General features: G+C 38.3%; 2 protein-coding genes and 1 long non-coding RNA gene across 4 annotated transcripts in view; 1 reads left to right on the top strand and 2 right to left on the bottom strand.

Annotated features, from left to right (window-relative positions):
* The first annotated feature begins 3,888 nt into the window (after positions 1-3,888).
* CTSO (cathepsin O) lies at positions 3,889-11,501 on the top strand. The gene is made up of 8 exons (XM_057419165.1): positions 3,889-4,127; positions 4,907-5,012; positions 6,004-6,137; positions 6,979-7,146; positions 7,425-7,546; positions 8,748-8,911; positions 9,369-9,461; positions 11,214-11,501. The coding sequence occupies exons 1-8, from the start codon at positions 3,927-3,929 to the stop codon at positions 11,246-11,248; spliced, it is 1,023 nt and encodes a 340-aa protein (XP_057275148.1). The 5' UTR covers positions 3,889-3,926; the 3' UTR covers positions 11,249-11,501.
* A 1,304-nt stretch (positions 11,502-12,805) lies between these two features.
* LOC130604569 (uncharacterized) overlaps positions 12,806-24,905 on the bottom strand; it is a 185,844-nt gene continuing 173,744 nt past the window's right edge. The window contains exon 2 of the long non-coding RNA XR_008973486.1: positions 12,806-13,422. This is a non-coding gene — a long non-coding RNA (uncharacterized LOC130604569). The remainder of the gene's footprint in view (positions 13,423-24,905) is intronic.
* The window catches only part of TDO2 (tryptophan 2,3-dioxygenase), a 68,270-nt gene continuing 56,170 nt past the window's right edge, over positions 12,806-24,905 (bottom strand). Inside the window, exons 2-13 of one of the 2 annotated variants that reach the window (XM_057419163.1) lie at positions 24,683-24,728; positions 24,218-24,323; positions 22,646-22,736; positions 21,807-21,877; positions 19,933-20,060; positions 18,840-19,026; positions 17,509-17,616; positions 16,498-16,609; positions 16,325-16,382; positions 15,742-15,821; positions 14,925-15,015; positions 12,806-13,784 (exon numbers count right to left, since the gene is read on the bottom strand). In XM_057419163.1, the coding sequence (XP_057275146.1) occupies positions 13,631-13,784; positions 14,925-15,015; positions 15,742-15,821; positions 16,325-16,382; positions 16,498-16,609; positions 17,509-17,616; positions 18,840-19,026; positions 19,933-20,060; positions 21,807-21,877; positions 22,646-22,736; positions 24,218-24,323; positions 24,683-24,717 (1,221 nt within the window). In that variant the 5' untranslated portion in view covers positions 24,718-24,728 and the 3' untranslated portion in view covers positions 12,806-13,630. Of the gene's footprint in view, positions 13,785-14,924; positions 15,016-15,741; positions 15,822-16,324; positions 16,383-16,497; positions 16,610-17,508; positions 17,617-18,839; positions 19,027-19,932; positions 20,061-21,806; positions 21,878-22,645; positions 22,737-24,217; positions 24,324-24,682; positions 24,814-24,905 lie in introns of those variants that run through there. The other variant, XM_057419162.1, reaches the window with a different exon arrangement.

Below are 24,905 nucleotides of genomic sequence, written 5' to 3'. Positions count from 1 at the left end.
GGGTAACTAACATATGGCTCACCTGTGTCAATGAAGCAGTAAGAACTGGTAGCAATAAAACCTTGAGAATAATTTAAAAACAAACAAACAAAAAACAAACCACAAATTTTATACCTTATTCCTTTTTATAGGCCCACATCTGATATTATTTTTACAAGCGTATTTTGTTTTATCCTAATGAAGCAGAGCTAGATTCACACTGGAGTAATTGAAAACAGAGCAGGGTCTGAGTGACTACAGACAGAACTCTCCAGGTACTTCAGTGGGGCTTTGTTCATCTAAGTACAAGTAAAAAATGTTTTAATAGCATGGTAGTTTAGTGGAAAATAAAGCATTCTGAAACACTTTGGCTGTCAGTCACCTACCTTGTGCTGTTTGCTACTCTTCTGTTCTCCCTAAGCCAATCATCAGAGGAGACACTGACTTTTCTATCATTGTCTCCTCTTGAACAAGATAAATTGACATATCTACTTAGTACACAGAGAGGGCAAGTCCCTTAGAAATACACTTTTTCCTCCTGCTATGCCGTACAGAATTTTTAATGCAAATCAATCTGGAACATATCTGTTTTCCAAAATAGGAGGCGATTTTTGTTTGTTTGTGGTATGTTTATTTATTTTAATTAAAATTAAAATTGCATGGCTTGCAAATAACGTTTCAAAAGTCCTTTGCTGCCCCCATGTGTTTCACAGGAAAAGTAACTCTTGAAGTCTACATAAAAAATAAAACAGCTCTCTCTCCAACCAAGACAACAGCTTCTGCTATGAACAGACAGTCCATGGAAATAGCAACATAAAAAAAAACCTTAAAGTTTATTTCTCTCTTCTAGTAAAGCTGACCAGTTTATAATTTAATGATTATATACTAAAAATAAGAAAAATTATTCAGCTTGAGATTTATAATTCCCAATGAACAGATTTCAATGCTAGCAGGCCAACTCAGTCCAAGTGGATGATGTCACCCTGATGGAAAATATGACATGCTTTATTTCAAAACTTACTTTTCATTAAAGCTAATTTCAGCACCTTTTCACCGATTACACTGACTGGTAAAGTGACACTATACAGAACAAAATCATGTGGCTATTGCATTAAAGCCTCTGTTTCTCTTGGTATCAGTATATCCAAAACTATGGTTCCCATACCAAGCTTTCCTTTGATGCTCCTGCCAACCACTGCCCTGCACTTCCCCCAAGGGTCACAGTGCGCAAAGTCAGTTTGATGGATTTTTGCCTCAAAATTTGTCTGCTGAGGCTCAGACCATCCTTAAAAAGGTTTCACTGTTCACTTATGCTACAGTCTTCACCCTATCCAGTCCCTATGCTGATCTCAGACCTCATTACATCAATATAAGTTTTTAATTTATTTTAATAACACCTCTTTTGCCAATCCTGGGGTTACAAGAATAAAACTAATCAGAATAAGCAATAAAAGCTGCCCTTTTAAGGTTTCATACTCTGACTATAAGCCATAAATAGCCCTCCTGTACTAAAACTGCTGACAGTTTAGCTGATGCCCCTGACAGCCTGTCTACAGGAAGAGGAAAGCAAAGGCAGAGCTGGATTACGATCCCCACAGGTTTGTTCAATCCTGGACATAACCTATTTCGTAGGAACAGATCATAAACTTTTATTTATACTGTCAGGAGGTTCCTGAACTGCCATGATTGTTTTATCATTAATCTACCTGCCACCGTTTAAGTGCCTTTAAAAGGCCTCAACTTCTCAGAAATTACAGTGTGTTAAATTCTCTCTTCACTACAGAAATATGTGTAACTGCAGGCTATAAAGCAGAATAATGAATTTTTCTTTCCATCATTAAGAAAAGGTACCTGCATGGTAAGTGTTCTGCAAATAAACACAAGCGCTCCTTTGCCAGTGGGGTGGACTGGAGAGAATTGTTGTCCTCTCATGACTGAAGTACTGGGGTTTGTTCTCCCTTTCCCTGACAGATAACAACTCTGGTACTGTAGTCTCACTTCAGAAAAGTGAGTGGTTTGGGCTGTTTTTCTTTGTAAAATTGATGGTCAGTTCCTCATTAAAAACCAAACAAACCAACAAAACCAAAAAAACAATCCACCAAGCAAATGCAGCATAAGGCCAGCCAGTATCAAAATACTTTTGCTATAGAAAAGAGCAAAAGGCCAGTTTTTTGGGGGGAAAGGGGGCTAAAGGCCTACATAGCACAGAGGACTCTGTAGTGCTGCTGATTAAAGTTATCTAAATCCTTCTTCAGTCACTAGTGGGGAGATGACAGACATCAATCAGCACTCATGACTGAAGCTACCTGGACCCCCCCCTCAAACAGTAGTTACCATTCCCAGAGAGGGATGCTACAACAAAGCCAGCTTGCTGAAGCCAGCAAGCGTAGGCATTTGAACTGAGATGATGATGTAGAGAGGTGCAGCTGACAGTGGCGCTGCCCCGACCGACCCTCCACCAGGCATAGGCTTAATCCTTTGTCTTCTACTTGCCAGGTCTGCCTATATCTACTGATCTAGAAATTAGAAATATATAGATCTCATTATACCTCATATAGGTACATTTCATACAATACAATTTCACTTTCAAACTTGTATTGTTGGATAAAATGCTGCATGCCACAAAAAAAAAAAACAAAACAAAACCAAAACATGTATTGGCACAATTCTGCACCTCACACTTTACACAGCACACCCCCCTATATGTCTTTGCTATTACACAGCACAGCAATTGTAGAAAAACTTCACACCCTGTAAAATTTCAGTGCAAGGAAAGCCTGCATCACACTGCAAGGTTTGCGGCAAGGTTTGCGACTGGTACCACTGCACTGTGGTAGCAAAATGGTGGGGAGAAAAGCAATAGGGACAACTAAAACATAGAATAGCTTTAAACATACAAATATTCTACATAAAAATACTGCATAACATTGGATGCCCCATACCTGGAAGTGTTCAAGGCCACTTTGGATGGGGCTTTGAGCAACCTGGTCTAGTGAAAAGTGTCCCTGTCCATGACAGAGGGGTTGGAACTAGACAATCTTTAAGGTCCATTCCAGCCCAAACCATTCTATGATTCTGTATCTATTGATGGCAATTTACAAGAGGAACTGTGTTAACTTATACCAGCTTAACAAAGTTTTAAACATCAAACACTAACCTGCTTGATGGAGTACCAGTACTTGACTAGTTTCTAAGGAAACCTGTGAGCCACCGTAAGCATGCACGGAGGTTTCTCTCGAGCATTTTCTCCTGGCACAACCTAACTGGACACCAGAGGCTGGGGACATTGGCAGTGCAGAACAGGGTAGATCTCCCCCTACCAATGCCCTCCCTTGCTAAAGCCTACAAGCGGCACTTCTACTGCCCCAAAGGAGCAACTATACCTTCGCCTTCCTACTGGCAGCCAAGTTTGCAGGTACCACCCACCCTCCCTTTCAGCAAAGGTCTAGCATTAAGTTTTCCCTTAGCTAACTGAACGGTCAGCACCTCTTCTCCCCTCCTTTGCAGCCCTGTGAGACTCGCATCTCTCACATGTAAAGCACTGCCTGAAACTCAGGCTTTTTCCAGGTGCTGCCCAATACCCCAAAACACAGCAAAACCGCCGACAGAAGCAGGATACCCGGGTACGGCAAGAGCCGTGCACCCAGCACCTGAGGGTGGCGATCATTGACGGGGCTTGAGGGCCCCGCCCCGGTCCGCCCCGCTGGCTGCTTGTGCCCAGGCCCGCTGTAGGAAAAAGTGGGGGCTGCCTCCGGAAAGAAAGGTTTCAGCCCTTCCCCCCCCCCCCCCCCCCCCCCCCCCCCCCCCCCAAAACAGCTCAGCCCACAAGCTCTGTGGGGTGGAGGTGGGACCCCCAAGCCCCACCCCACCCCGCCATGACATGGCTGCCGGGGGAGGGCCTGCAGACCGGGACGCGGTAGGGAGCTGGTCCCGCTGGCCGGCGCAGCATGGCGCGACCTGTCGCTCAGCCCGGCCGGTCAGTGAGGGTGCGAGTGCTGGCGATTCTCTGCTGCCTGCTGCGGGTGGGCAGCGCCGCTCTCCTGGCGCCTGCGGGCACCTGGCTGGGGGAACAGGGCGGCGGTGCTCAGGGCCGCCTGCCCTGGGATGGAGACGGCCGGGACGAAGAAGTGGCGGCGGCGGCCCTGCGGGTAGGTGTCCGTGCCCGCACTTACACCGGCGATCGGCGCCGCGCGGCGGGCCCGCTGGCTGCGGGCTCCGCCGGAGAGGGAGCGGAGCCGAGCTGCCGCTTTAACCAGAGAGTGTGACGTGGAAGAGGGTGGCACGGCTGGAGCGCTCAGCCCGGGGTACCGACACCCGCTCCGGTGTCGTTTGCTGTTTCGCTTCTCTCTGCTTCCCCCCAAACTGCAGGCGCTGGGATTCCGTTGCTTTTCTCCCCTTCCCCTGTTCTGGCGCCAGGTGTCACCCTCGCACCGAGGAGGTGGCTGTCCGATTGTCTTTCGTGGGTCAAAACCGTGTTTTTCGCAGATGTAGGATTCCTGGTAATTTAAAGCCTAGGGTTTTAGGCCATTATACTGTTCCTTTCTTTCATAAGGACATAAAACAGGGTTAACTCTTATCATTTTTACGTATCTCTGAACCACAACGTTTGTTTTTCTGTCAAAGGGCATCAGATGGCTTTGACAAAATTTGTACTCATCTGTTTTGTCTGTCTTGTATCAATTTTTTACCCTCTGTGCACTTAAAAAGGCTTTTCTGCTATCTCTCTTGGAGTTCAAATTAGTCTAATGGCTTTCATGTCGGTTTGCTGGGAATCCACAGTGAATCTGAGGTGAACCTGAGGCGAAGATCTGCCTTGTTACCCGAGTTCATGTTTACTGTTGCTAACCTGTTTTTTTCCTGCTCTTATGGTTCTATCACTATTGCTATCTTAATAATGCCCACGAGACATTTATTTTTTTTCCTTCAGGAAAGCACTAAAAGAATTAGCTTACTGAACTCATCATCAAAAGATAATATGACCGCTTTCTATGGAATAAACCAGTTTTCTCACCTGTTTCCTGAAGAGTTCAAAGGTACGTTTCCCGATTGCTGCTAATGCCTTTTCTGTTATTTTTCTTATTCTTTCCCAGAACCTTGTGTCTTTCATATTTACAGATTCTTCCAGTGCTGGTAGTCAGCTAGTTTACAATGTCTGATACCAAACTGTAAGTACTTCTGAAGGATACAGTGATCCTCTTTATGTTTCACTAGTTTTGCAAGGTTGAATTGCCCAGAGCCTGAATATGATATAGTCTATAGACTGTCCTTTCTTCCCACTAGGCCTTAAAGCCTTCTTTGACTGCAGCAGTTTTAAAATTGAAGCATACACAAGGTTCTTAAGTTCCTGTTTCCTACCCTGAAATGACATTGACTATAATCCAGACAATGCTTGGAAGTCCACAGCTGTACAATGTTATCTGTGACTTTCAGGAGCAATGACACATTTGATTATTGATTATTTTTAAGGTTTTTTTTTACTAAGAAAAATTGTTTGATACATAACCTAATCTTCCTTCTTGCTGTTCATGTGAGCCGCTATATGTTCTATTCATTAGGGGATTTCACACCTTTTTTTAATCTTTCATAATTAAGGATTTTAATTTTTTTAAGTTAAAAACCAGCAATCTACATGTGTTTCAGAATCTTTACATTATTTTCCTCTTATTTTTCCCCTTCTACCTGGCTAAAATAAAGTAATATGTTCCCAGTAAGTGTTGTGAAAATTTTCAAACAAAACTTGGTTTATGGAATGATTATTGATCAGCTTCAGTAAATCTTCATGTATTCTACCCGCATTACCTACGTGGAATATTTCTGTCCTTTCCAGAACTAAAGGATTATTCACATTCATTCTGCAATTAAATGAGTATTTTAAAATCTATGAATTTTCTATGGATTTGAAATGAGTTGTAGTCTCGCAATTGTAGCTATGGATCAAAGTTACTTTTATGCTTGTAGCAAAACATTGTTTGTGGTTATTTTTTTTAGTTAGTAAATTTATAGATGTTTGTATTCTGTGTTTAGCTCTTTACTTAAGAAGCATACCTCACAAACTTCCCAGATACATAAAAGTGCCAAAGGGAAAGGAAAAGCCTTTGCCAAAGAAGTTTGACTGGAGGGACAAGAAAGTCATTGCAGAAGTGAGAAATCAGCAAACAGTAAGTCCTGGTGTTTTCTTTTCCTGGTTCTGAAGCACTGCTCAGAGACAGCTCCAGCAGGTATGTGACAGAGCACAGTGAAGGCTTTGGAAGGGACCAGCACTGTCTCAAGACTCCCTGGAGTGCTGGCGCAAGTATGGCTGGTTGAACAAAGTCATGTAGCGTTTTATGCAAAGTGGGATTAGATTTAAAAGAGGTGTAAATTTGTGCATTTTTTAAATTGTGCAATTACAAACTGTAAAACATTTTTTAAATCTGTTTAATTAAATCTGCAAGTCTTTTGCAACATGTTTTTTGTATTTTTCTGAAGAGAGGAGGTAAGTTCAGCACCTGACCTCATTCCTCCATTTCACCTGGATATGGGGATAGATCCTCTGCTGTTTTTTTCTCTCATGAATGAATGCCATCAACTAGTCGATACCCATATCCTTACCATTTAACACCTCAGGGGATGATAGGAAAATAACCATATCCTACATGATTACAGTTTATCCCAGTGTGGTTATGGTTGCTGGTAAGAAACAAACAAGCTGTTACAACCCCAGTGTCTTTTCTTTCTGTGCTTCGCACGGTGTAACCTGACCTTGACTAAGAATAAATTCTGCTTTCTGTTTTTAATGCCACAGTTTAAAGAGCCTACAACTGTAGTTTAGTTTCTGTTACTGTCTAAGGAATTTTTCTGTTCTGTTTAATTTCAGTTTATTGTTTCTTAAACTATTATCTAATATATTTCTATAACATTCTTCAGACTGCAGAAAGTTGTAGACTGTCTCCTTGAATGCATTCTTTTAAAAACCACTAACCTTTTCTTTCTCTCCTGTTTCCCTTCTATTTATACCAGTGTGGAGGCTGCTGGGCTTTCAGCGTGGTGGGTGGTATAGAGTCTGCCTACGCAATTAAAGGAAATAACCTGGAAGAACTCAGCGTACAGCAGGTTATTGACTGTTCATACAATAATTATGGCTGCAGCGGGGGATCCACTGTTAGTGCTTTGAACTGGCTGAACCAGGTTTGAAACTCCTTATAAATCTCAAACCCTTCCTTAGCTTCCATATTAACATTCTTTTTAGTGGGAAAAAGTGATGGGGAAGGTGGAGCATACAACTCAACTGATTTTTTTTTTAATGTGTGTGTGTATATATTCTTGCGTATATATATAAAAATATATCCATGTGTGTATATATTCTTGCATATTTCTTTAATCTGGAACCAAAAGAGACTTTGTTCAAGCAGAATGGAAACTAGATTGGAATTTTATGGTCTATATATTCATTTTTCTTATTGCAGACAAAAGTAAAACTCGTGAGAGATTCAGAATACACTTTTAAAGCTCAGACAGGACTGTGCCATTATTTTGGTCACTCAGATTTTGGAGTTTCAATAGCAGGATTTGCTGCATATGACTTCAGGTAGCTACTATTGATTCTTCTTATTTGCTGTACTTTCCCTTCTGCGTTCAGTAACTGTGGAGTAAGCGAGAGCCAATAGTGCATTGACCAGCCAAAGGTTATGAGGTTGATTGCATCAGTTCTGAAGCTGTGTAGTGGGTAAGAATACATAACATTTTTGAGAGTTAAGGCTTGTGCGATGAACCTACTCAACCTTGCCATCACTAGTCCTGCTCAAATTATAAAGATATGTGTCTTGAAATTAGGTCTTCTAAATTGGCTGTGTTTAAACTGGAACATTGAGTTAGTTTCAATTTTTAATATATGGTAAGTGAATGTTACACTGCTTAAGTATCAGCAACAGTAAATCCTACCAATAGTAGTTGGAATTTGTTGAAAAAAAAAAAATTAGGAAATACAAAATACTCAGTTACTTCAGTATTCATCCATTTGCACAGCCACCCTCATCCTTCTCCAGTCCATGACTTTACAAACTGTGTTGTCAGCTGAATTTTGTAAAGACAACTGGTAGCTTTTTAGGTTTCTATATTAAGAAAGTTTGTTTCTAATCTTTATCAGTACAATACAGCCGCAGATTGAATTTAAAGACAAGAAATTCAGTTTTGACTAGGAATTGAGTTGCTGTCACATATGAGTAAGTAAAATTTATGATAGCTTTGCCAGTCTGTATTTGCCAAATTTAGTTATTGCACGTATCACCCAGTGATAAAGATTTCTTGTTCCAGTACATTACATAAGTAAAGCTGTATGAGAATGATAGTAGTAATGTCCTGTGTTTTGATGTGTTTGAGATACATGTTTGAGTCTATTGTTATGTATGATAGAAGAGGTACTTCTGTATGTTTGAAAAACTAATGGAAAGTAATAATATAGATGAATGTTTTGTGCAGAGCTGGGTTTAATTGAGAAGAGTGGTAGCTGAAAGTTACATAGTGCCCACCGACTTGACCCAGGAACCTGCTGCTATTTAATAGCATTATGTCCTTGGATCTGCACCTTTCCCATAGTCAGTGTGCCCTATATTCGTATTATTGTATTCTATGAAATACATAATTACTGATTTGTTATGCAGTGTGTAGAACTCACAGGAAACAGTTTAATTTTTTTGACTTTTAAATCATACTTAACAAGTAGATTATCACCTCTCAGATTGCTTTAGTGTGCTAACGTCAGTAACTTGGCATTATCGCTTCTTTCACAGCGATCAAGAAGAAGAAATGATGAGGGTGCTTGTGAACTGGGGCCCTTTGGCAGTAACAGTAGATGCGGTTAGCTGGCAGGATTATCTTGGTGGGATCATACAATATCACTGCTCCAGTGGAAGAGCAAATCATGCTGTTCTTATCACTGGTTTTGACAGAACAGGTGCGTTGCCATCAACTGAACTTCAGCTAAGTAGATTTTGTGGTTTTTCTCTTATTTGCAACTTGTCTCCTACAGTGTAAGTGATTAAAATCCAGGACTGGGTGTTCTGCTGGGAGCTGTTGGCTTGGTGTCACACCAGTTATGGAAATGCAGCCTGATACCAGGAGAAAAACTTCCTGTCTGTGCTTCATTAGTTCTGTGGGATTTCATGTCCTTGTAAAGTCAATAAAACAGTTGTATGCGTCTTTACACCAGCAGAGGATATAACCAGTCTGTTCAACACTGGCATATTAGCTCTGTCCTCCATGTGAACTACATTAGGTTTTACTGTACTGTATCATGAAACCATCAGAAACTATGAGATATTAAAATGGTAATTAACTCTGTAGAATGTTAGAAGTTTTTTATGCTTCCCAAATCTCATGTTATCTCTTGTTTATGAAAATGTTTCTTCCAGGTAGTATCCCTTACTGGATTGTACAGAACTCTTGGGGGCCCACATGGGGAATAGACGGCTATGTTCGTGTTAAGATAGGCAGCAATGTCTGTGGTAAGTCTGACAAAAAATAATTAGTGGTAAAGGCCACCTACTGGGATCCGGTTTTTACCATGTAAGTAAAGCAATATAATGGGATCCTCAGAGAGCAAATGCAAGTCATTGCTACATTTTGGAAAAGGTTAGATGAATTCAGATGGAAAAATAAATGAAGCAGTTGCTAGTTCAACCAAGCCATCTACCTGAGTGATTGAAAAACACCACAGAAGAGTAATGCTATTAAGGCATAAAGTTCTACTGTACCTTACCATGTAGAGGTAATGTATATGTTACAATGAATACATTCCATAATGTATACATTACAAGGCAAAGTATACACTTACGTGTCATTGTTCTAGGTTAATGCCATCACTACACTCAGTGTAGATAAATTGGCTGCTGCCCTTGTCTGGTGGATGGAATTGTCTCTAGACTCAGTTTAGCAAACAAGTATGGAAAGTGGATCTGCCAGTACCTGGGAGTTGTGTACCCTGCTTGTGGCTTTTCTTGTTAAGATAGAGGTACATGCTCTCAGTGCTACTTCCATCTCCTAGCTCTTTCTGTTTGCATGTGGTATTTCCTGATGCTTGAGGGGGGGTTTATCATGTTAAATATCCAGTTTCTTCTGAATTGCTGAGTAACTGCTGGAGGTAAGGCAGGTGGAACTCCTGTTTACCAGCAAAGACTGCTGAGCCAAATTGCTAGGATTGGACTATTAGTGAGTGTTGTCTATCCATTGATTTTTTTTTTTTTTTTCCTTCTGTTAGATAAATGCTGGAAGTCTTCTGTTGGCTTTCACTTCCATGTATGTTTAACAGTAGCTCTCAGTCATTGTAAAAGGTGTTAAGAGGATGCAAATTATCTGCAAATAAGAACAGATGATCTTCAGTTTGCCTACACCCAGTAAAGATCAGGACAATGTATCCCATCAGAGCTTTTCTATGTTGCTGAAACTTGTGTTCTTGTATAAACAAACTATTTGGAAAGAGAAACTTAGAAGTAGTGGTAAGTAAAGCAAGTGAATTGTAGGGCTGGTCCAGAAGAACAGATGTGTTGTTTTCAAATTCTCTCAAAAAGCAGGATCTTTCATGTTTTCTGTAGTTTCCCACACAAGAACAATCCAGCAAATGCCAGTAGTTGCTTTCTTCCTCCCACAGATGATGTTTTCTGGTTTAGAGGTGCTCTGACACAGCTTTTGAGGGTACAAGGGCTGTCAACCTTTGCTACCTGTCACAGGCTTTAGCCAGACTTTGCTTTTAGTGCTGGAAGGAGTACAGCAATACGAAAAGAACTGAGCATAAAAAAAAAAGCCTGGTTTGTTCTGTGTTTGTATGGGTCTGAGTATTCAAGAGTGTGCCTAGTAATGGAATTTGTGATCTCTATTCTCTTCGTGAGCTTTCAAAGCTGCACAGCTTCATATTGTCTATACATTGCTAATGCATATGATTAAAAGGGAAGAGGATATCAAGGCTTAGGTTGCTTATCGGCACCCAAATTGGACCAATGCTGAATCCTTAGAAAGGATCTAAAGTTTTGACTGGGAAAGCAGAGGAAGGGGGAAAGTAGACCACAACTATAAACCATGTTGGGCAAGGAAGAAATAAAAAGGTTGCAGCTGGTTTCCTGCCTTCTCTTGCCCCTCAGCAGTTCACCTGCTGTCCTGGTGCAGAGAGAGGGCATTATATGAATATGAATTCTGGTAACTTCTTTCTGGCAAGTCTCCACTTTCAGTATTTATTTAAAAATAATATTTTGTTTCATTTGTAGGTATAGCAGATACAGTTTCAGCAGTTTTTGTTTGACACTTACTGGCCAAAGACCCCAAGTATCATTTGGACACACTGTACATGAAGATTTGCTTCAAAACAGCACTTTCTAAAATAAGAAATCTCTGTAAGGGCAACTCTTCCTTTTAAGCAATACAGGAATGGATTGGCTGGAGTTTTTAAAAATGTTTTTATTTGGAATGTGGTGTGTGTCAAATCTCTCATGGAATAAGAAGACTTGGAGTAATCTGCAGAGTATACAAAAAGAAGTTACAATGATGGACTGAAACTGCGAGTGTGATCTCTATCCAGGTGTTGAATACTACTCCATAAAAAAATCTTACAGGGAAAGAAGTGATGATGAATGATGAGGAATTTGGATCAAATACCTTATGGCAAGGTATAATTGAAATGCTTAGAATATAAGAACTACCACGATCAGGTCTGATTTTATTGTGCAGGGAAGAAAGTCAGTCAAGAATATATGCTGTTTGATACTTGGGCACCTCTGACAGACACATATATTTTGTCTTCCTCCTTTTTGTGAAATCTTACTCTGTGAAGTTGGAAGAATACAGGAGGGTAACAGATACTCAGCCTTGTTGCCTGAGTATCCAGTGTCTCTGAAGTTCTGTAGTCCTTCATCATCAGTCTTCAGACCTTTATTGGGTAAATCTTCAATGCTATTCAGAGCAGGGAATGTGTTTTGGAAAGTGCCTATAATATCAGTCTTCTGCATTCATTTGTTAGATGGATAGAAAAGTAATAAGTAAGTGTATTTAGACAAAGAGAGGCAGTTCTAGTGGTTTAACATCCTATGTCCTGGCAGGTTGTATGTGTTTGCAAATCAGCCTTTCTGTGCTTCAAGAGCTGTATCAGTTTTGTGCCTTTTTTATTCTCTACATCGGGAGTTACAGTGAAGCCAGATGCAAAATACAAATTAAAAAATTTGCTTCTTGTAAAAAAAATTATGAGGGTGGGGTTTGTTAATACACCTTTCTAAAGTCAGTAATTACAGGATACTCCAAATAGAGTGGGGTTTAGATTTCCCTGCATTAATTAATTGAATTCATAGATGGGAATTGCTGGCAATCAGAAAAGGGATGCCAGCTTTGCTGGTCATAACTAGATTTCACAACCAAACATGTAACTCTAAAATGCTCTGAAACTTTCACCTGGAATCTGTATATTTTATGAAGCACCACTCTGAAAAATGCTGAAGCGATTCTGTAGTTTTTGCATTCAATTACAGTACCATGTTACTAGATCAGCGTATTTATAATCTTACGACAAACGCAATGAGCATTCATCATTTTCTGTTGTAAGTATTGCCATTTTACTCATCTACTTCTTAAGTGTTAATATTTTAACAGTTTGCAAACAACAAATAGTACACTTACTTCCGTAACTGGGAAACAGTAGCCAAAGTTCCCAGTTGCCATTGATAAGAGTAATGCTGTTATAGTAGCATCAGACACAGACTATTCCACTAGTGTTTGTGAAGTGTGTAAGTACCTAAGGCACAGAGCAACTCAGCAGAAGTTAGGCTAAAGTGTATGTGTATTTCCAAGGGAAGTGATTAAGAAGAGAAGCCTCCATCCAACATGAAGACTACACAGCTATATCAATATTCTATTGCCAATTTGCCTTGATTTTATTATGTATCAATTTTATCCTTACTTCAGTGATATTTGAATAAAACCCACTTTAAATGGCTATTGTACTGTTTTATGAACTTTACTCTTACTTTAGAAGAAGCATTAACAGAAGGTGAGCTTTAATAGTGCTTTATTTGAAATGCAAAGTAAGTGTATCTGCTACTCTTAACAGTGTTTCTGCATTCACTTGTAACAGGTAGGAACATGATTCCTGATGTATGTAAAACTTCAAGACGCTTGGGTTTCTATGGATTCGGGAATTCTTCTCTTAAATCTAGCTTTTGAAACTCTTAGCACGAAATTCCTTTTGAAATTCCACAAAAGCTCAGAAACTAATACTTTTCTGAAGGTGGTAAGACTAATCATTAATTTATTAGAAGTAAATTAATAACAGCCATTAGGCAAACAAATACGAAAATATGTACAAATAAGACATGATCATAGTAATTCTGTATAATTTGCTGTAGGTTTTAAAAACATCCAGCTACAGGTTTTAAGAAGCCAATGAAGAAGTAAGTTGGTCATTGAGTTGAATTGGGGTATCATTTTTGTCTTAATATAGGTTAACTCAATATGGGTTATTTTTTGTACAAAAATTAAGATTCTTCCACAAGCCAATCATCCTATTCACATAGCTGTCATACATAAATACATATTTACAAGCTCACACTCTATGAGAGTAGCTGTTACATTTAAGGGACAGCACCACTGGAGGTGAAGGTCCTGTAGTTCTTTACAGCAACCAGTCTGAAGAGGCAGGCTAGTCAGAGTCATCACTGCTAAAATAGGAGCTGTCACAGTATTCTGCAGTATAAAGGAATTTATGAATGCTTGGGTTCATCTTTGGTATCCAGTGTCTTGGCACTAGAAATGTTGAAAGATTGAATAAATCCACAAACACCTTGTATCTGTCACTGAAAAAGATAATCGGAACAATTAATGCTGCGGTATTGGCAAGGAAGGTCATTAATATCAAAATTGTCAGGAATCATTCCATCTCTATTATTTAATGAGATTTCTGCACTCCTCTTCAGTATTCCAGAGTAGAAATACAATCCTAACTGCTTATAAAGCATATGGGATCAGACTTTAAAAGGAGACATGGTTGCATTAGTCACATTCTTCTCCTTAAAATGCAGTGTGTAGGCTATAATCTTCAGACCTCCACTCTCATAGTAGATACAAAGTAGAATATACCTAGGAAGAAGGTTAACCTGAAAGCAAGTAAGAGTGAGAAAGCTTGCTGAAAAAGACAGTGAACCTATAATCTTCATGTAACTATCTGATTTCCATTCCACTCTCTGTTACAATGGTTGTGATGGGAACTGTTGCCCACAGACTGACATAGGAGTCACCAGCTACAAACGGTTTCTCTTTGAAATGAAACCTCAAAGAAGGTGCTCTTAGAAGATGTTCTAAAGATGTTTGTGCTTTTTTGACATAATGCTGTTCAGGACTATCAGGACATAGTTGCAGCTAAAAGGACTGAATGGTCTAATTAGCTGAATCCTCTAATTTGTGTAATAAAAGTCAACCCATTCAGCGAGTTCTGTGCTCAGGCCCCTAACAACCCTTCTAAGTTCCTTTTCTGCTTCAGCAAAAGGAGTCATACTTCTGATTGTTGCCTGCACAGCTTGGGAGTGTTAATTATTATCAGCTTTCAGAATATATTCAATCCTAAATTAAAGTACCTTATGTTGTACAATTAGAGGTCATGCTAAGAAAGGAAGTTATGCATCAATAGTTGCACACAAACTGAAAAATGCAAGGTTAATTATTGCTGCTGTTCCAGTAACGCCTAGATCCCTTGACTGAGAATTATACATAGCACTTTGCATGTGCAAAAAAGGAGTTCTTTTTGCCCCAAAACTCTTGAAATTTGTATATGTCAACCTGAAAAACAACGTTACAACCACCAGGAGGAAATGCTAGAGTCCCAGACGAAAAACAATAGCTCTCCATCCTCTAGTGAGCTACCTGAAATCTATCTCCTGGCATTAGAGTACGTCCGAACTGCATTTTTGCAGGTGGTGGGGGAATCACATTATTCTTACCTCACTGTTGAGCGCAAATACTGGTAGCCTGATGAACCACCAGTGCCAGCCTTGCTGCCAATCATTCTGTGAACCATGCAGACATGGTTATCTAAGTAACATAAAAGAAAATCAGGCTGTATGTTCACTGTTAAGATACAACAAAGGGTCACCTCAAGGTGCATCACTGAAATAGTAAAGATTCTACAGAGATCTTTACGTAGATATAACACTACTAGGTATTCAGCAGTGTAGGAGTTAATTCCGCCACTCTTCAGTCAGCTAATATAAATTATTGTTAATATAGAAAGAATACACTAATTCTTATACATTATTGTGCTCTGTTAATACAGAATTAATTCATTTCTGGATGTCTACATAGAGAAGGAGCAGAAAAAAGGTTTGCATATGAGGTCTTCATGAGTTTGGATAGGGCTTTGAGCAACCTGGTCTAGTGAAAAATATCCCCAGTCATGGTAGGGAGATTGGAACTAGATGACCTTTAACATCTCTTCCAACCCAAACCATTATATGATTCTATTATGAAATGACATGGTCACATTTTGGGAGACATTACAAAATTATACCTGCCATTTAAATAGAATTGTTCACTTATAGCATGTCATAGAAGTGACAGCTGTACCTATGTATCTAATGATCACAGAAGAAGCTGTTCATCTTTCCTCTTGGATGAAGTATAAAAAAACCTAGTCACTCCTAAAGGATGAACTCAGTTCGGTTCTAAAACTCTGGGCATAACTTGTCTAAGAGAGGGTAAAACAGGGCAGTTTACTTTCATCTAAAAGAAGGAGCGTCACAGTCAGACAGTGGAACTTACATCTCCATTTGGTCATGAGCACATCGATATCCATAAGGGAAGTAAGAAGCTGAAAGGGAACTTGAAAACGAGGCTCCTCCCTTGGAAAATGAAAGAGAAGACAGTGGGACCTCTTACGATATGCTGTATTTTTCAAAGTAGCACTTCACCAGTGTACAATAATGACATAACATATATCTTTTTCCTAAATTGGTATGGAAATGTCACTAGATGCTCTAAGAAGGGCTTCTGCCATAGAAGCCTGAATCTGCATTTTCCCCCATACTTGGAAAATAACTCTTCTTAGGACAATTTGTAGAATGGTCTGAACAAGGCATTTGCCTGTTACACTCTGAGGAGCAGCAGCTGGACAGACACGAACCAGATGCCCAAAGAGGCCAACCTACATCCTTGAATAGATACTCAAAACTCAACTGGACTCAGCCCTTAGCAGGCCAACCTGACCTTCAAGCTGGGCTTTGTGGAGGGTTGTATAAGCGTACTTTCCAAGGCCTTTTCCAACCTAAATAAATCTGTGCTGCTCTCCTTAACCTTCACTTTCCCTCCTACCAGTAAGTATTAACAATACATCTTCTACCTTTACCTGTAGAAGTAGATCATTAGGGCACCCTTCAGTGCTTTATAAGACAGTCGTCTTTCTCCTGCAAAATACGAGCATCCTTAGTATGTTACTGATTATCCTACAAATTTAATGCTGTTACGTGTTTATATAGATCATGTATAAAAAACCTGAAAGTGCACATTAATGAAATCTACCTTTACTAAGCAGGTGTTCGTGGCGTTTTTCATCAAATAACGAAAGTAATACATCTTTCTGTTTTTGGAATTCAGATAATTCATCATCTTTTTCTTCTGATTCTGGTTTGGCCTTTGATATTTAAAACAAAAACTGATTTTAGAAATCAATAGGGAAAATTAAGCACTTGAATGACCCATAATGTAACCGCTATTTTCATCATAAATACCCTAAGTTCACATAAAAAAAGTAAGAGCTGTATTTTCAAACAAGATAGATGAATCGCTGAGTCACTGTCCTTTAAGATACACAATTACGACAAAAGTACCATTAAATATCCATCAGCACAATTCACATTAATGAATGTTCAAACAAACTGGCAGCTTATCACTTTTATTTGGGTCTAGAGGCCTTAAAAACACTTAATCTTCAAGGCAAAAAGAAGACAACCTTGAACAGCTATGAGTAAGAAAATTGTAAATAAAAAGGTTTAGATAACAGAAATTCATAGAAAATTGACTAATTCTTATGTTATGCCTTTTTGTTTACCATTAAAAATCTACTTAAAACTACAGGTCTTACAGTATTTTGGGGATTTTCTTTTGCTAATTTGCTAGTGTAATTCAAACAATCACATAGCAACAAATTGCCACATACTGTTAAACAGAAATGGGGTGTTTATAGTGACACTCCATACTCACAATTCAGGGCCTCAAACTTCATGTTTACCCTCAACTGTAGATGCAAGCGCTAACTAAAGGCGAAGTTGTAGTTTCAGTAAAATCAATTTCAGTCCTTCTGTTGATACTATCCTTTTCCTTTTGCAATCAAAATCATACATGTATCACATACTTTAAACTGTCTTAGATGTCAAATTACAAATTTATTCAGATTTCCTGGGGGAAAAAAAATGCACTTTTTTCACTTCTTGCTGATTAAGTGAAGCAAATGAGCATAAAGTCAAAATTATGTCAGGATGTCAATTTGCCCGCTGCCTTTGCTTACAGCTAGATCAGGAGTATACTCCATACCTGCAACAAGGTAAATTCCTCTTCTAGACCTTTTAAAACATTCACTTCAAATTGTCCCCAGAAATCAAATCCTTCAGCATCGAGTCCTGGAGTTCTTTCCAGCCATGCCTTTAGTAATAACAACAATAATGATAATAACGTGCTCAAACATTAATAATGTAAGTACATTACCTTACAATCGCAAGTTGCAGCAGCATAAATCATACTGCTGCAGTTGTTCAGGTTTAATATCCCATTGAGGTGCTTATTGCTTCAGTTAGCATATCCGCGTAGATGATTTATACCTACATAATAGTGCCATGCAAACACACTGATGGGTTCCAGGTGAAGTGACTAGTATTGGAAGACAAAAGCTGTCTCACTATCTTTAAAACCAGCTTCTGTGTAGATACAAGATAACAACCTTATTCTCCATATATAGGATAATTGTAAAAATAAATCTCAGAAGGAAGGTGACAACAACCAGTTTCTATCATGTCAGACAAGCTGAATATTGATTAAGCAGTCTTGTCATTAACTTCCACCATAATATGTGATGATGCAAGACAGAAATTTACTTGGCAGTTAACAAAGCTTTTTCTTTGATTTTCTTTTAATAATGGGAATGAAATTTGGAGGGGAAAAATTAGGAACCTTTAAGGTCAAACTCTCTTTAGAGATCACTCTTCATCTCAAAGATACAAGAACATGAAGTCTTGACAAATGAAAAGAAAGCTAGAGAAATTTCTTATATATTCTGCATTAGGTGCCATTAGTCAAATGGCTAGGGCTAATAAGATTGGATTCTTTTATTGAGGCTTATATTGCATTATTCTTTATAAAGTTATGTAAGTTTGTGTGTGAAAATGACGAGAGAAATTACTGAGTCATTGATAGCTCTGAGACAAAGTGATTAAAACAAGGCAAGTGATAATGAAACATTTGTTAAATGTCTTTTCTCATTTCCATTCTGAGTTTTTATTTTTCCTTTTCTTGTTTTAACCTCTCAGCCATTCCTAATAGTGGAGATACTTTTAAAGTTTTTTTCTAAAAAAGGTTTATGGTGTGAATGAAACAGTACATTTATATTCTTAGCTCATACTTCCACAATGCAATTTACTAGTTTAAGAATCAGACTTTTCAGACAAGAGGAAATGCTGTGAAAAATCAGTTGGTTTACTAACGACTAACTCTCTTTCATATAAAATTTGGTAAGAATCCAAGAAACTGACTGGGAAATTGCCAGCATGCTTGCTTCTCTCAAGAAAGAAGAATTTGTCACTGGCACCAATGAAGGACATTCTTGGGAGGTGGGAGTAAAAAAAAGGAAGGTCTAAAACAGACATTGCTACCTCCACAAGTTGCAGCAGTGTTGGTTCTTGCTCTGATTGAAGCAGCAGTTCATAATCCTGTCCCTTGAAGTTATCACGATAATGCCTTCTGTTATAGGGGACTCTCAGACTTTGGGGAACACCAATTTTGTTCTCTAGCAAGCGGAACTGCAGGCTCTGAAAGCCTGAGGCTGGGCTTAGGTAGTATCTTGGGGAACAGAAGAAAAAAAAGATACAAAAAGACAGGATATTATTTAAAAATGATGGAGTTCTCTGTTTCACAACAAAACAAGAAAACATACTTCAGATTTGAAGAATATTGAATAGATATTATAGAATAGTAAGGGTAAATCTGAGCATTTTTATATGATTTCAATTAGGAGAAAACCTATTTTATAACGCAACTACAATGCATGTATAACATATTCTAGTTTTATATATATATATATTGTTTATGCATACACAGATATATGGACACACTTATGTTTGTACTGTGTTTTAAATTGGCAGCTTTGTATGTGTGATGCGCAGGAGAAAACATTAGTGAACATATTTTCCTTTCCAGACAGAATAAGTAGCTTCACCACAAATGACTACTACAGAAATTTTCACATCATTAAAGTGCCAATGAATGCATTTTAAATAGGCTTGTTATACAGAATAATTGCTATGTACACAACAGGCTAATGTTCAGAAGAACATTTACTGCATTTTGTTTCATTAACAGGATTCTTTCAGAGTTAAATTGTGTGACCATGCTGAAATAACAATTAATAAAAGTAATCTGAAATCCCACAGTGCTAGATTGTAACGTACTTTGCATTGCAAGTACAAGATCTGGCAGAAACAGATCATTGATTTGATCTTATGTTTGCTTATCAAATGACAGTATGTGGTTGAAAAGCAGAAACAAGAATGCATCAAAACAGACAATTAGCCCATGGATTGCCCCTGCTGTAGTGTGCTGGGTGATACACCCGGTTTACATTTCCAAGAAAAGCAAAATTGTAGTTTTGTTTGCTTTTTAGCTAAGGACCATTAAAAATTTACCATGAGCTCCAAGGATGGGAATTATCGGTTCACAGATTACTATGGAGGAATACTAAGTATTTACCTGAAATCGAAGAAGTCCAATGCAGTCATAGTTTCCAACACTGAGAACTGTTCTACAAGTAATTTCAGAATCATTGAAATTCTATTTATTCTAGTAATAACCTTCAGCATGTTCCTCTCATCTCTTACCTGTAGAAAACATAAATATCATAATCAGACAGAGTGGTATTTTCTTCATATCCTACCTATTTATTTCAGGTCTTTTCACTGTTGTACAGCACTATAGTTCCTAAGTCTTTTCTATGTGAAATCCATAGCAGCAGGTTCTCATCTTGAATAGAGAGCTCTGGTTTTAACTGAAACCCAAAACTATAATTTTCAAAGATTGAAATGTTTTTCTCAGATTGATGTTACAACTATGCCAAACATATAGTTTGGGTTTTTTTTCTTTTCTACCCTTTTTGACTCAGATAGAAGTCACCACAAGAAATTAAACTGCAGACTGAAATAATTTATATCATGATCATTTCCAATTACTAGAATTCAGTTTTAATGGTACATGATAAAATATAATCATGCTTTCTATTATAATTACTTCTACAATCATTTCTATTATCGTGAAGGAACAAATCATAAGGCAGATGTGGAAAGTACTTAACAGTTGAGAATCAGAATAATTTGAGAGGTACATCGGGAGAGCACATCTAAAAAGATATTCATTAGAGACATGCATTAGCAAGCAGAGGAAAACAGAGATGACTGCATCTGGTGGGAAATATAAAATATTAAATGGAAAACAGAGAAGCTCTCTTCTGGCTAGGTTGAACACTTTGCCTGAAGGGGAGTCTGCTAAAATTCCTATTAGTTTCAATGGGATTAAACTTCTCTCTATGCCCTGGGCACGAAACCATTAAATATCAAGCTACAAAAATGAAAGATGATAAGCATTTCCTTAATCGCCTGGCTGCATACTTAACCTTAGCTTTGACATTTCAAATTCTGATTGTAAACAAAGTTTTGTTTTTAAAACAAATAAATAATGAAAAATTATTCTGCTTAAGAACTGGGTTTTGTCAGTTATAATTTAATACAACATTCAACTAAAAAGCCAACAAAATTATGAACGTGGAGGACAACAGAGAACATTTTCATTGGACATTATGATAAAAGTGTTCCTTCTTTCAGTCACATCTAGTTTCAAATTTTCTTCGTATACACATGCTTTTGATGTTATTTAACATATTTCTCAAATTACATGCTGTCAGCCTTTTTATGTGGATGCAGTGTCAGGCAGGACTTTTCCTTTGTTATCCATTATTGTGTGGTGTGTGTAGCTTTGGAAATATTTTTAGAAATGTTCAAAATATTCCTGTTATACTTGTAATTTTCAGAAATTCTCATAAAATTGTATGCTGTAATTTTTAGTATTGCTTTTCTGATAGAATTAAAATATACAACTACAGAAAAGAGTTTCCCTTTTGTATAGCAGATACTGGATGGAAGGATATAGTGTGTAGACATCAAAAAACTGAACAAAGACAGAAATGACTTTTCAGCATAAAGATACCTGGGAGCCCTCTGGTTTTCAGTTTTGCCTCTGAGCATGCCTTTTCTGCAGCAGAATATTCTCAAGTTGTTTCTGCTGTTATCCAGTACAAGTAGGAGAGTATAAGAGCATTCTGGCCAATGAAATTGGTCCTGAAGAGTGATCTGCACAAAAGGCAGACTTCAGGAGGAAATAAGGTTTTGCTGATCAAACACCTGTTCTATCAGGATCTAAGAGCCACTCTGCTAAATTTCATTAGGGTGTTTGTGATGCTGTTTTTAAAAAGAGCACGTTGCTTTAGTAAACCCAAATCTATCAGTCTGAAAGGCAGGAGGCAAGAGAAAGAGAGGGCTACATTTTCCCAAAATTAATATTTGCCTTTAACTTACCTGGCCATTTTGAAAGATAACCCTCACGGAGTCCATTTCCCATAGAATCTGCTTAAACCAAAGTTCATAAGCTACAAAAAGAAAGGCATCATTAGCATTAACTTCAACATTATTTTGCTTTTTTTCTTCATAGCATCTTACATTTTGATTTGAAATGAATAGCCTGCATTTACACTGCTGGTATACAAAAAGATACTGATACATAAATGCATTACCTGTTACAGGATGCTGTCCTTTACCTAAACTATTACAGGAGACAATCATCTTGAAAATGTTGACAGAATTTCTAGTGTCTTTTACACTGTAGATATCTGATGTACAGGATGTTCATTACAAAAGGAAGAAACAGAAAATCTAGATCTGATCCACTAAAAGTTAACTCCAGAGCTGCTTACAATCTTTATGTCATCTACATGTTTTCTGTTAATAACAGGAAAATAGCATTAGATGAGGGCCTGCAAAATACATGTATTAAGGAGCACCTAACCAGTGTGCTGGCTTCTAAACAGACTCCAGATGGTTAGAACTGAATTGAAGTTTCAGAGCCAATGCACAAATTTGACTACAATAAACTCCATAGAAGTCTATTACTCAGATGGTGAATGAATTTTGCTACCTTAATTTCTCTAGAAACAGAATCATTCAAATTGTGGTTTACTCAGTCTAAAAATTAGACTTATGGCTTCATAAGCATAGAGTTGATTACAGCCTTACAAATTATACAGGGACATATACAAATACAAATACAGAGCAATTGTGTTGATTGTGTCTCAAATGAAAACAAACTTTGTATTCCATGTTGGTCAACCACCAGCAATGAAATACTTCCAACCACTTACCTTGATGTGTTACAATGAAAAGATGCTCATCATGGATCTGTTTTCCTTTCTTCTCACTCTGAAGTTCTTGAGCATTCAATATTTTGTTCAGCTTAAAAATAAAGATAAGACTTTTCTGTAAAGCTCTCAATGCTGCTATTAGCAATGGTAATTCTACTGTGTAGAGCTAATATTTAAGGATATCAAATATGTATCGGACTCTTAGAATCATAGAATAGTTAGGGTTGGAAAGGACCTTAAGATCATTTAGTTCCAGTCCCCCTGCCACGGGCAGGGATGCCTCACAATAGAGAATGTCGTCCAAAGGGCTCTGTCCAGCCTGGCCTTGAATGCTGCCAGGGATGGAGCATTCACAACTTCCTTGGGCAACCCATTCCAGCGCCTCACCACCCTCACAGTAAAGAACTTCTTCCTTATATCTAACCTGAACTTCCCCTAAGTTTGGATCCATTAACTCTTGTCCCATCACTACAATCTCTGATGGAGAGTCCCTCTCTAGCATCCTTGTAGGCCCCTTCAGATACTGGAAGACTGCTATGAGGTATGAGAAGTTAGACTAAATGGTCCCAGGTGGCACTTTTACTTTTTAAAAAAAATCTTGCCTAAAATGGATCATTCAGGTAGATCAAGTAATAAAGTTTGAAAAATCATTTTAATGATATTTTTAATTATGAAAAAAGAGAAAACAAAATATCCAGCTTGTTTTCCAAACCTTACCATCTATGCTGTCATGTTTCATGACAAGGAGTTCCTATACTATAATTCTGTGTTATCATACAATAATCTGCACAAGAGCTCTGATTTGAGGCTCTACTAGCTGTTTAATTTCTGGCATTACCAATTTTTTTACTGAGTCAAGTTTACAGTCTAATCATACTTGTTTTAAAAGAAATCTTTGCAAGATTCCATATCATATGTTAACAAATCAATCTTGTGTTCACAAGCACAGAGTAATCCCACTTAGTTCACAATGTCACTAAAAAGTCCCACTCCATATTCTTTTATTACTTACAGCATTTTATTTTCACTTTTTTTCTCAATTACTTCTAGCCTTGTCATTTTTTTGTTTGTTTGTTTGGTTGGGTTTTGGTTTTTTTTGGTTTTGGTTGGTTGGGTTTTTTGCTTGTGTATGTCCCAGTCATCATCCTACCCCCTTGATCTCTGCAATATATTTTTCCAGCCAAATGTTTTAGGCTTTCATGCAATAATTCGGGAAAGTTGCACACAGCCTGCTGACATGGAGAAATTGCCAAGTGGTGGTTGTCAGACCAAAGAAAGACTTTTGTCGTCACTACTTCACAGTTTAAGCTTACCAATGTAAGTAATTCCCTACACCACTCCCTTCACCCCCACAAAAAATATCCAGGTTCCCTGCAGTTTAAGAAGCCATACCCAGTCCACCAGCCCCATCTCAGCTGAGAAAGGCACCTGTGCCCATGACTGCACATAGAGACAGGCAGATGAAGGGCACTTTTAGACCTGTCATAGTGTCTGACTGGTAGGAGAAGCATCAGTCACACATCCTGGCTCAAGTCTTAAGAGCAACCAGGGCAGTAACCATGAAAAACTTACTTGTAGGTATTCTCCATAGACAAGTCCACCTTTGCTGGCTTTATTTATTCCTTCTTGTGATTTGTCATCTTTTTCATCTTCCAAAGACAGTTTGTTTAAATTAAATCTAAGAAGAAAATTAAGTAAATATGTAAACTATTTAATTAAAGAGCTATCAATATACCTGCCTCTTTACTAACAGATGTATCTATAATTCAAATGCTTTGTTTTGAGAAACCAAACCACTAAAGCAGGCAAAAACCAGTACACCTGAAATACCTCTTGTCACACTAACAGCTGGTAGCATTACATCTACTTCATCAAATAACAAGTGTTCAGACAACCTTCAACCTTTTCCTTTAGCAATAGCTACAGTTGTCTATTTGTTGACAGTCATTAATTTCTCTCCGAGTTTTCATATTTTACATCAACATTCTACTGTTTGAACTGATGTTATGAAGCAAAACACAGGGATGAGGGACTCACAGGTAACTGTTCCCTGCGAAGGGGCACCCGCTCATGATTCCAGGATTGAAACTCGCTGAGCTGCACACTGGTAAACGTACTCCGTTAGTGTTCCCAACTCACTGCAGCTGCCTTATATGTAACCTTACTTCACTGCCTAAGCCAGCCCCTAAACTCCCCTCAACCTATCCCCGCTATTCAGTAATTCCAGAAACTATCACAACACAAAGGTCAGTAAGTTCAT

The sequence above is a fragment of the Pezoporus wallicus genome, unplaced genomic scaffold (assembly GCF_028554395.1).
Source record: "Pezoporus wallicus isolate ANWC-B61680 ecotype Strahan unplaced genomic scaffold, APGP_CSIRO_Pwel_v1 contig_2384, whole genome shotgun sequence".
NCBI lineage: Eukaryota > Metazoa > Chordata > Aves > Psittaciformes > Psittacidae > Pezoporus > Pezoporus wallicus.
This window is presented reverse-complemented; position numbering and strand designations above follow the sequence as displayed.